The 12,070-nt window shown below is 33.5% G+C and overlaps 1 protein-coding gene across 1 annotated transcript in view; it reads right to left on the bottom strand.

Moving 5' to 3' along the window:
* Fancl (E3 ubiquitin-protein ligase Fancl) overlaps window positions 1-12,070 on the bottom strand; it is a 202,065-nt gene that overhangs the window by 69,291 nt on the left and 120,704 nt on the right. Inside the window, exons 7-8 of the mRNA XM_090375427.1 lie at window positions 11,476-11,559; window positions 561-606 (exon numbers count right to left, since the gene is read on the bottom strand). Coding sequence (XP_090231553.1) covers window positions 561-606; window positions 11,476-11,559 — 130 coding nt within the window. The remainder of the gene's footprint in view (window positions 1-560; window positions 607-11,475; window positions 11,560-12,070) is intronic.

Consider the following 12,070-nt stretch of genomic DNA (forward strand, 5'->3'; position numbering starts at 1 on the left):
CAGTCATATTTTTATTATGATAATAAAACTCCAATCCAGTGATTATGATAATAAAACTCCAATGCCAGAAGAGCAAGCAGGTTTCAGAAGTGGCAGAGGAACCAGAGATCAGATCTTAAGCCTACAACTGATCATTGAAAAATGCAAAGAATTCAATGTTCCAATCGTTTTGTGTTTTATAGATTATGCAAAAGCATTTTATTATGATAATAAAACTCCAAACCAGTGCATCATTACAGTGGAATTTTAACTAATGGTGGAGTATCAAGCCATAATAAGAACAAATTAACATTTAAAAGCATTTATGTAGCACTTTTTGTTTTTTTAGAAAAATTCCAGATTACACAAAAAAACTCACTCTACAGGATCATAACCATATCAGAAAACTCAATCCTGTAAAAGTTAAAAGTGGACAGTTAACATAACTTTAAATAAATATAATTTGAATATAGAAACAAGTACTGATCAGTGATATTAAGGTTACTGTCAATACAATAACAGTTTCATAATGGATGACATAAGAAAAAATAGAAATTTTATATAGAAGTCTGAAGACTTACCATGAAGAAATATTTTCACTCAACTTCTCTCTTAAAGGACCTACAACTGGGGGGAAAAAAAAAAAAAAAAAAAATATATATATATATATATATATATATATATACCAAACATTCAAGAAAAAATGCAACTGGTTTGCTCTTAAAATACAAATGTTTCTCAGATAATGAAGGTTAAAAATTATACAAATTTATTGTTCACAAAAATGAACAGCCTAGAAAGAACAGATAGTATTGCACTTTACAATCACCAGTGCATTATTTAACACTAAACATTCCAATACATTAATTTCTAATCTAACCTATAGCATCAAACTAGCATTGAGGTACACATAGTGAAAGGACTGACCCTGAGGACAGTACTAAACTAGATTTTAAGAGTTAGGACCACTCCCACAAAATAACAGATATACTAAAAAATTTCAACAATAGAAAAACACAACAAGCAGAGCAGAAAATTTTAAATCTCCAACTTTCCATCCAATAGCTTTTAAAATTAAATAAAAATGAAGTACCCATATATATGCTATATGCAGGGTATCACATAAGTCTGGAACTGTAGGCTATATGGCTTGTTTTCAGTTTTTAATCTATTTTTGTTGCAGCTGTGATTTATGACCCTGAATAAAGATGAGAGTGTGAAGTAATTCTGCTGAATGGAGATCACTGTCAGTGAAAGTTACAAATTCATTCAATATGCATCATTCAGAACAGTCCCCAATTAACTAACTGTGTGTAAACAGTTAGTCAGTTGGCAAATTCAAGGAAATAGGGTCAGTATTCAATAAAGATTGCAGCCAGCAGACCTTCATGGAGTTTCTGATAAAGCAATGATCACTCAATGCTCAGGTGTGACTGCAAATTCTTCAAGAATGAGGATAATCCTACTGAACACAAGGAGGGCTGTTGCTTTGAAAGAAAATCCTGATTTCAGAATAACCATGCTTTTCAGTGGTGAGGCTAATTTTTATGTTAGGTAAGTTAACTGGAAAAACACACATTACTTGTTCAAAAGTCCAAAATGGATTACAACAACTCCCCGGCTTATGTAATGCTTGACTTATGGAAATTCAACTTTATGTAAGTTTTTACCAGCCGGTGCAAACTTAAAAAAATCGTGGAAATGTATTTTAGATCCTGTAGGAATAAACATAGGTATCATGAAAATATTGTAATGTGAACCCAATAGTACATTGTTTTGTTTTTTTTTGGTAATTCGTTCCAAGACCTCGGAAGTAAGTTGAAATTTTCGCTATATAACTAAGCTATTTATTTCTCTAAAAGGTCATTTTTATAATGGAAACTGCACTACACTTTCATTGTTATCATATGTTCCATTATAAGAATCAATTTTAAACGCCTTTGTGATATTTTAACACATTTCTGGAGGTCACTACCATAAAACAATAAAAACAATTTGCAGTTTCCAGTTTATTGGGCTTTTCTGTTAGCCCAATCTATTATAAACGGGTAGTAAACTCAATCTTATTGCATTTGCGATAATACTGATAACTGGAATTCTGTGGGGTTTTTACATTACGGTATTATGGTGAAATGAGTTCCCCTTCACTGAAATCTTCAATCATATAAAAAAACAAATAAATTTTCAGAATATTCTCTTCATTCCTATTTACTTATTACAGTGGTGAAGGGAAAGGGGCCAACAGAAAGTGCAAGGTGCTGGCAGTACTAGGAAATGAAACAAAATTGATTCAGAAATGAAGATGATTAACTAAAAAGTACAAAGCAGGACAAAGTTTGTAATCTATTGCACGGAATTAGGTCTCACTGCTTCAACAGTGAATACTATTTTAAGGGATAGTATAAAAGAACATGTTAAAGGATCAACACATTTAAGATCAACAGTGATCACAAAACAGCATTCAGGTGCTATATCGAAGATGGAAAAGCTATTAATAATATGGGTGGAAAATCGGATTCAAAAGCAAGCAACCCTGAATCTAATGGCCATTCAAGCAAAAGCAAGAAGTATATATGAAGATATTAAGGATAAGTATGGCGAACCCCAAGCTAAGTTTGTGGCAAGCAATGGGTGGTTCAATAGGTTCAAGCATTGCTTTTTTTTTTTTTTTTTTTTTTTTTAGGAGCATTAGCAACTAAGGCCATATTTCTCCGGGGATATGCGGTGGTCATTCCTTGACCTTTCTGCATCCTCCGTATTTGGTGGTCATGGTCTCGAACCCTGGTCTAATCAAGGAGTGTGTGCTAGGCACTGCTGCTGCCCACCTGGCTATGGAGGCGCCTCAAGCATTGCGCTGGTTTCCAAAACATTAAAGTATGTAGTGAAGTTGCCAGTGCCAATTCTACAGCTGAAGAGAAATTTTGTGATGTGTTGGAAAAAACCCCTTCTAAATCTGCACAGACCTCAACTTCCGCAGCCAAACATAATGCCAAACATAATAACTGGCAAAATTTGCTTTTTTGTGTCTATATAAATGGTCCACATATTTTGTAACAGTTCCCTATAGTTCCAGACTTGAAAATTGAACTTATAAAAAAAAAATAAAATAATGTATAGAAATTTTAAGATAATCAATGCATACTCATTGTGTGTCTGATAAAAACAGCAATTACACATTAATTCTAATTACTTAAAATGTACCTATCGATACGTACAACAGACATATGCACCTTCTACTATATTTAACAAATTCAGCAGTGTCATCTTTATCGGACCACAAAGTTCGTAAACAACAGCTACCCCAAATCTTTCATCCAAAATATACTCTCTGGAGCGAACTAAAGTGGACCCCCACTTTACGATTAATTCACTGTATGATCAAATCACTTTACAATAAACTCTCCGTTCACTGTACAATATGTTGTAAGTGCCGGTCATTGTGATCACGTTTGCACATTGAATTTTAATTCTATTAAATTGCAATTCTGATAAGCAAAGATAGGAGGAATAATATCCACAGGTATACAAAGTAAAGATATAAAGCATTATAAAATTTAAGATATAAAGATATAAAATTTAAGCTTTATTACCTTGCCAATTAATAAAATTAAATGATACATAAAATCTAAAGAATATTTTCCACAGATTAACAAAATAAAAATAAATTTATGCTTACGTACATAGCTTAATTACTACTGTAATATGTACATGCTAACTAAGTGATATTTCTGTTTGCTGACTTTTTTTTTTTTTTTTTTTTGTTGTAAAATTCAAAGTATTAACTATAACCAATATTACACATTATTTCAACAGTTCATAGCCTTTCTATAGAACTTTTGTGGCTGATAGAACAGTAAAAAAGATAAGCAATCAATAACAAAGAACATGGCACATGCATAAAATGGCAACTAATATGATACACACAATTGAGATAGGAGTAACAAGTTTACAAAAATTAAAAAACAGGAATGAAGAGAAGGTTCTGAAAATTTATTTATGTTTTTTATACGATTGAAGATTCCATGGAAGGGAAAACACATTTCACAATAATAATGTAAAACCCACAAAATTCCAGCTATCAGTACTATTGTAAATGCAATAAGATTCAGTTTACTGTCCGTTTATAATAGATTGCACTAACAGAAAAGTCCAATAAATAGGAAACCGCAAATTATTTTTATTGTTTTATGGTTGTGGCCTACATAAATATCAAAAAGGCATTCAAAATTGATTCTTATAACCAAACATATGATAACGATGAAAGTGTAGGCATTTTAATGATCTGAATTTGATTCTATAAAGTGGCTGATTCTACTAACCAGTGACTATGTTAAGAGCAGGGCTTATGATGGGGGGGGGGAGTACATCGTACCTGGACCCAGGATCCAAAAGGGGGCCCAGGAGCCAAAGTATTAACTGTAACCAATATTACACATTATTTCAACAGTTCATAGCCTTTCTATAGAACTTTTGTGGCTGATAGAACTTTTGTGGATGATGATAACTATGATCATCAGCTTGGCTAAGCCTATTCAAAAGATCAGGCATTCATATTATACGTTCTGATAAGCCAATGATTTTATGCTACAAAGAAACGTAAGTAGGTATGCAATTTGTATGTGAATCATGGCATATTAATATACAATATTAAAAATTGGAATGACATTTATCGTTGGCTGGTGGATATCGACATTGCTTGAACTTAGCTGTAGTAGCATGTTCTCTTAAATGACAATGTACGTCACGTTAATTATAGCAGTACTACTATTACCATTAGTACTACTACACTAGTGTGCAAAACTTAAGGACCAACACTATTTTATTAACAGCCTTAAGAATCTGATTACACAGTTGGCACAGTTTTCTCTTAAGATAAATCCAAACAAATCTGCACAAATGGTATTCTCACTCAAATCAAACCCAATGCAACTAAATCTGGATATTCATGGAACCCCCATCACCCCAGTAACCAAGCACAGAGACCTCGGCGTTATCTTCGATCCCAAACTCAGTTTCAAACACCATGTTGCAGATATTCACAACAAGGTCTGCAGATCCAGATGGCTTACCAAATAACACCTCCTTTGTGTCACACAGCCTGAGTACACACTCCAATACATATACTGGTTTCTGCAGCCAGTCATCACCTATGGTTCAGAAATCTGGGCATCGGCAATGAAAACCATTGCATCTGATGAGTACTGGCTTCTTCGGTGGGTCCTCTTCAAGCATAAACTACCACCACTCAACACATACTTTAGATATCACCCAACTTCTAAATTACAGAAAAGTTTCCAAACGGATATTCACCCTCCGCTTGCTCGTGTCAAATAAAACGATAGTGGGTGAAGTCAATACGCCAACTTTTTGGCAGATGTGCAATTGGAGGATCCCCTTCCAAAACCTTTAAGAGCCCTCCCCCTCTCTGCAGTCTGTGGCGTGGAGGCTCAGGATAGGCAATAGATTCTTGCCAATGGAGATGCTCCACAACGTCCAGGAGATGGATATGGACTACAAAAAAGAATGTAGAGGACAAATCCTACAGAAGACGAATTCTTTCATTTCCCATGTTAATATTAATTTTATATGTAAAATATGTAAATATAAGTTGTACGCTTTAATATATGTTTGTTTGTTTGTTATTTGGTTTTTAGGAGCATTAGCAACTAAGGCCATATTGCTCTGGGAATATGCAGTGGTCATTCCCTAACCTTTCCGCATCCTCCGTATTTGGTGGTGACGGGCTCGAACCCCGGTCTAATCAAGAAGCGTGTGTTACGCACTGCTGCTCCTTCCCACCTGGCTATGGAGGCGCCTAATATATGTTTTATGTAATTTTTCCTGTATTAGTTATTTTATGTTAAACCCCTAGCATTGTCGCTGTTATGAGTATTATTGCATCAGACAATCCTGTAACCATTCACTGTCTGCAATAAAGATATTAATATTTCTAAAGGTTACAACCACAAAATCAAACGAAACAGCCTGTGGCGATTTGCATAACTGTGGCCATTCAGTAGAAAGCTGGGGCACATGCAGAAATTTGAATCGTGATGAGAGGGCTCACATAAACAGATAAAAGCAGCAGTTCGGCAGTTATGTGAAAATTACCGAATGGTGGGCACGATTGTTACAGATGTTCGATTGGTTTCATACAGTGCTACAGACAACAAAATGACCAGTAGACAACATCTCGATGACTTTACCTGGGGTCAAATAATTGGGAAGTTCGAGGAAGGTTGAAATGCAAGGAGTGTGGCTGCAGAGTTCAGTATATATGGGTATACAGAGTTTGGTATATATTTCCTAACACGTCTCAGTTTTAAGATATAGATGGATAACTGGATTCTTTACAAAGATATCATTACTGTTTGAAATACAATTTTTAAACATATTAACTTTTGGTTGGTTTTGTTTATTGGGCTAAAAGTTAAGCAAGTATATCATTACTGTTCTTGCAATATAATATATTTTAATTTTGATGCACTTTTCCAGACAAGTCTGTATTTTTATTAATTTTATTGCACCATTCAACTGTTCAATGTATAGTGTATGATAAACTACACTACAAGAATTCACCTTCTGTTCAAATTTTCCAATTGCTTTCACTGTTTTTAGGTTAATGCATTGTTAAAATGGAGAAGACAAAGCACAGAACTTGCGTCAATCACCCAGACAACTTCTGCTATGTTTGTGGACACTTAACTCCAAAAACTCAGAGGAAGAAAATATACAATGTCACAAAAGTTGCACATTCACTGTACTTTGGCTGCAAGATCGGTGACCAAGAAAAAAATTGGGCTCCACATATCTGTTGTATTACTTGTACAACGAACTTAAGGCTGTGGTTATATGCAAGCTGAGAGCATTACCTTTTGCCGTCCCTATGGTGTTGCCAAGCCCAAGAATCATTTCAATGACTGCTATTTCTGCATGACAAAAATAAAAGGTATTTCCAAAATGAGCAAGCACTGCATCAAATATTCCATCAGCAATTAGGCCAGTGCCACATGGTAAAGAACTGCCAGTACCTGTGCCACCAAAATCTTGGGGTATTGGAAGTATTGAAGAAGGTACAGAAGAAATTGTTTTACCAGATGACACAGAACCATGTACTTCACATGATTTGGACTACAAGCCAGAAAAAGAAAAGGCCCCCACACTATACTGAACAAGAATTAAGCGACGTGATCAGAGACTTGGGCTTAACCAAAGAGAAGGCTGAATTACTTGGATCAAGACTATAACAGTGGAACTTACTTGCCAAAGGTATAAACATTACAATATACCATAAGCGAAATTAAGAGTTTTCAAGATATTTTGTAATGGAAAACAACATGTGTGTCTGCAAAGACGTTGGTCTTATGTACAAACTGAACATTGATCACAATACCTCTGAATGGCATTTGTTCACTGATGTGTCAAAGCTAAGTTTGAAAGCAGTACGGCTTCATAATGGAAATACTTGACCATCAATTCCTCTTGTACATGCTGTTGGCCTGAAAGAAACTTACGATAGTATGTTCCAGATTCTTGCTGCTATATGTTACAATGACTATGGTTGGAATATTTGTGGTGATCTCAAAGTGATTGGACTGCTTGTTGGGATGCAAGGTGGTTTCACTAAATACTGTTGTTTCCTGTGTTTGTGGGATAGTCGTGCAACAGCCAAACATTATGTTCTACAACACTGGGACAAGAGAGAGAGAGAGAGATGAATATATTCCCAGCAAAAGCAATGTAAAGTATGTTCCATTGTTTGATCCACAAAAGGTTTTTCTTCTCACTTTACACATCAAGCTAGGACTGATTAAGAATTTCACTAAGGCACCGGATAAATAACGCAGAGTATTTGCATATTTACTGAAAATGTTTCCAAATTTATTTCATCCAAAGCTTTTCATAGGTCCTCAAATAAGAAAGCTCCTAAAAGATGAAGAATTTCAAAGAAACCTGAATGAGGTTGAACTGGCTATATGGAGATCTTTCAAGGCTGTGGTACACAGATTCCTCGGAAAGAGAAAAGAAGAGAACCATAAGCAACTGGTGACAAACTTGCTGAAATGTTACAAGAACATGGGGTGCCGAATGTCATTGTAGATGTATTTCCTTCATTCCCATCTATATTTCTTTCCTGAAAACTTAGCAGATGTCAGTGATGAACAAGGAGAGTGCTTCCACCAGGACGTTTTTTTTTGGTTTATGTTGTATAGTAGGTTTGCCTTCTTGCATCATTTGTCACTCTTAATAGTAATACTAATACGAATTGATTAACTAGAATACAGTCAGATGTGAAAGTGATTTTTGCATTGCTTCTATTGGAACATGTAGCTGACTGGAAAGCAAGGTGTTAGGGATATCAAGTCCTGCTGTGGGTCATCATGAAACGTTCAGATACATGGGTTGTATTAAACTAAAAATGAGAACATGTGCATGTATTCCATGTATTCTTTCATGTACACTCAGCTAGGAGAATAATAAATAAATTTGACAAAGTTGAAGTAGTGATTAAGTCGTCAAATGCAGATAATGTTTGGATATCAGAGACATAGTGTCAATCAGACAGAATGGATGTAGAATGCAAATATGGGAGGTACAATGTATACAAGAATAGACAGGTCAGGAGGGTGGGAGTGGTGTTATGCTCTAATTAAAGAAGCATGTTAAATGTAAGGCAATGAATCCAGTCGACACAAGTGTCCAGTGCTATGTTGAGTCAGTGTGGTGTAACCTAAGCACTGGGAAAACAAAAATAAGAGTAGGGGTGTGTTATTGGCATAATGACAGTGATGAATATAACAAACAGGTATACAGAGAATAGAACAAATAGATTGGGCCAGGAAATCAGAATATCTTATAATGGATGATTTTATCTTTCCAGATATCGACTGGAACCTGTGGCTGGTCATCTACATAACAGCAAGACTTTTGTGGATTTATTGGATGAATGTTTTTCTACAGCAGCATGTTAGAGAGGAACTAGAGGAGGCAGTACACTTTATCTGACTATCAACAGCAAATCTTCATGATTAACAACCTGCTAGTAAAAGACCCTGTGTGACACTGATCATGATGTGCTGAGGTGTTACATACTTAGATTACTTAACCACTATCAAGTAGTAAACAAAAAGGGCTTTTGCTTCAGTAAAGGTGACTACATTTGTTTCAGACAGTTTTTAAATTCTATACAGTGGAGCTGTCTGATGATTATTACAATGGTAAATGCTAAATGGGAAGCATTCAGGGAAGTAATCATAGAAATTACTAGGCTTTTAATACCAACTATGAATTATCATTCCAAGCTTTGACCTAAGGGGATGTCAGATGAAGTGATGAGACTTGTGGCAGAGAACTAAAATGCAAGAGATGTATATAAATTATCAGGTGATATAGAAGCCTGTACTAGGCATAAACTACTTTGTAATCAAATCAAAAAGGAGGATACTCAAGCTAAGTCAGATTATGAGAAGTCTCTGGCAAAGAATGCTAGTAGCAAAGGCTTCTTTACTTATTAATATTAGAAAGGGTTTGATTGAGTCGGTCCACTTGATGATTATCCTGCTCAGGTTGCTGATAAACTGAATAAGTAATTCGCATCTACATTTACAAGTGAGGAACTCTTTAGGAAGGGGGAATTCCAGAAGTGAATTTAAATCTAACAGGAAGATATGTGATTTTGTGTAATGAAGAGGAATGTGTAAGAGAAATTGCTGAAAATCTGTATAAAAAAAAGTTGTATAAATTGTTACCTGGTGTGGATGGGACCTATTCAGTTATGTTAAGGAGGCAGCAAAAGAATTTAGCAAACCCTTCATCATAACTGAACCTTTGGAGTCAGGAGGGGTCCCTATAGATTTAAGATGTTTAAAAGTATCCCCAATTCAAAAATATAATTGATTTTTCATAATTGATTATATGCAAATTAGATGATTATGAAATTAATAACATACACACGATTGTTATTATTGTCAATTTTATATTCAGCTAATTTGCATAAACAGTAGACTGTTGATAATCAACTAATTCAGACTGGAGGTAATTCAGACTTCCGATTTGTTTGGATTTCTGAACTTATCAAAAATTATTTAAAATCAATTTTTTGTCAAAATCCAGCACCTTTTCACAAACAAAGATCAAGATATAATCTTTCCTAAACTCTTTAATCTCTGTGTGAACCATAAATAAACAGCATCTTCGAGGGATGGATCATTAGCTGTTCTCATAGTTTTTTTTTTTGTACCATCTGAATCAAGTTTTGATGCAAACTTTAAAATATTTTCCTTGTTGTTTTTAATTTCTGTTATGGATGACTTTCCAACGTTGTAAAATTTTGCTAAGAAGGTCTGTTTACTCCCTTTAAAAGTCTGTTTAACATCTCAATCTTGAATTCAATTGTTAAAAGTTTCTGCTTCCTTTTAAAAGATTAAGAAAACTACTGCCATACAGTAAAATAATATTCTGTAAAAACTCTGTTAAGAATCTTTTACTCCGTATCTCACTTGTGCATATTGTGTTAGCTAATTTCTGTGTGTTGTGTTTTGTTATTGATTGACACTATCTTTTTTTACTATTTTAAATTTTACATTCCTAAAAAAAAAAAAAAAAAAAAACTCACCAGTGAACAGAAATATCAGATTACAAAGTGTGTTGAATAACAAAGTGTTATGTTAGTTAGTACTGTATGTATATTAAAATTACGCTGTGTACATAAGCATAAATTTTTATTTATTTTGCTAACCTGTGGATAATATTCTTCTGATTTTCATGGATCATTTAATTTTGTTAAATTGGTAAGAAAAAAAAAGAAAAGGTATAAATTTGTGCATTCATTTTGAAACTGGATAATATTCCTCTGATTTTTGCTTATTAGAATTGCCATTTAATAGAATCAAAATTCAATTCGCAAATGTGATCACAATAACCAGAGCTTATAACTGTAATTATTTTATGGGACCAGCATAACAAAAAAAAATAAATGCTGGCTCATTTGGATTATTGATGTTTTGAATTTTGACACTCTACTGTAATTGATTATGCAAATGCATAATCGATTAACTAAGCTGCATATAACTGATTGCTTTGATTATTGAAATAATCAATTATCAATCATTTGATTATGTCCATCATAGTTTATATTCACGCACGCATGTACACACACAAAATTTGATGTCTGGTTTGTTTTTGTGGTATCTAATTAATAAATTTTCAGTGCAAATCAAATAATGTTTTAAAAATTCTGAATTTAACAGTGAAGCCGTAGTTCTACTTTTTTTTTCTTTTTTTTTTTTTTTTTTATGAAAAAGAAGGAAGAACTTTAGGATGATAATGTAGTTTTAAATGGAGTCTCTATTGTAAATCCAGAGGGATGACAGCTATGTAAGTAATAAGTAATAAAAAAAATTCTAAATAAGACTGGATTCTTTGCATCTTTGTATTTATTAGTTCTAATAATAATAAATTTTTTATAGAAATTTCTGCAATAAAGAGGCACTTTACCATGCTCTGGGCCCAAAAAATGGCAAACTGGAAATACAGTTGGAGAATCTGGATTGAAAACAATCTGCATGGATGAATTATTTGCTACAAGTAATAAAAGTTTTTGCATTATATAATTATTAAGCAAATCTTAACTATATCTGATCTTCAAATAAATATTCAATAATATATATCATATAGTGTATATAAAATAAAAAACAGCAATAAAAATTATTAAAGTAAATTTAAATAAAGCAGTACTATTTATCATTGATCTACCAATGGGTGCAGCACTCTAGCTGAAGTTAGAAACTTCAGTTTATCTGAAACAGTTTACAGAGGAAATATCAAGTATGGAAGGATTTAAACCATATTAAATAGCTCCAAAATAAAAGAAACAATCATAACTGATGAATGAAATTTACTATTATGACTGAAAAAAATAAAATAATAAAATAAAATATAAGTTAAAATATAAGAGTAGATTAGATCTTCATTTTATAATTAAAAGAAATTCAAAAAGTAGGCTATAAAATTCTAAAACACACTTCTGGCATTATTTCAAACCAATAATTAAGATATGAAAATGTCATTGTGTAACAATGAATTTTGTTAC

This window comes from Mastigoproctus giganteus, chromosome 6 (assembly GCF_048544385.1).
Source record: "Mastigoproctus giganteus isolate SK-2022 chromosome 6, ASM4854438v1, whole genome shotgun sequence".
NCBI classification, from domain to species: Eukaryota; Metazoa; Arthropoda; class Arachnida; order Uropygi; family Thelyphonidae; genus Mastigoproctus; species Mastigoproctus giganteus.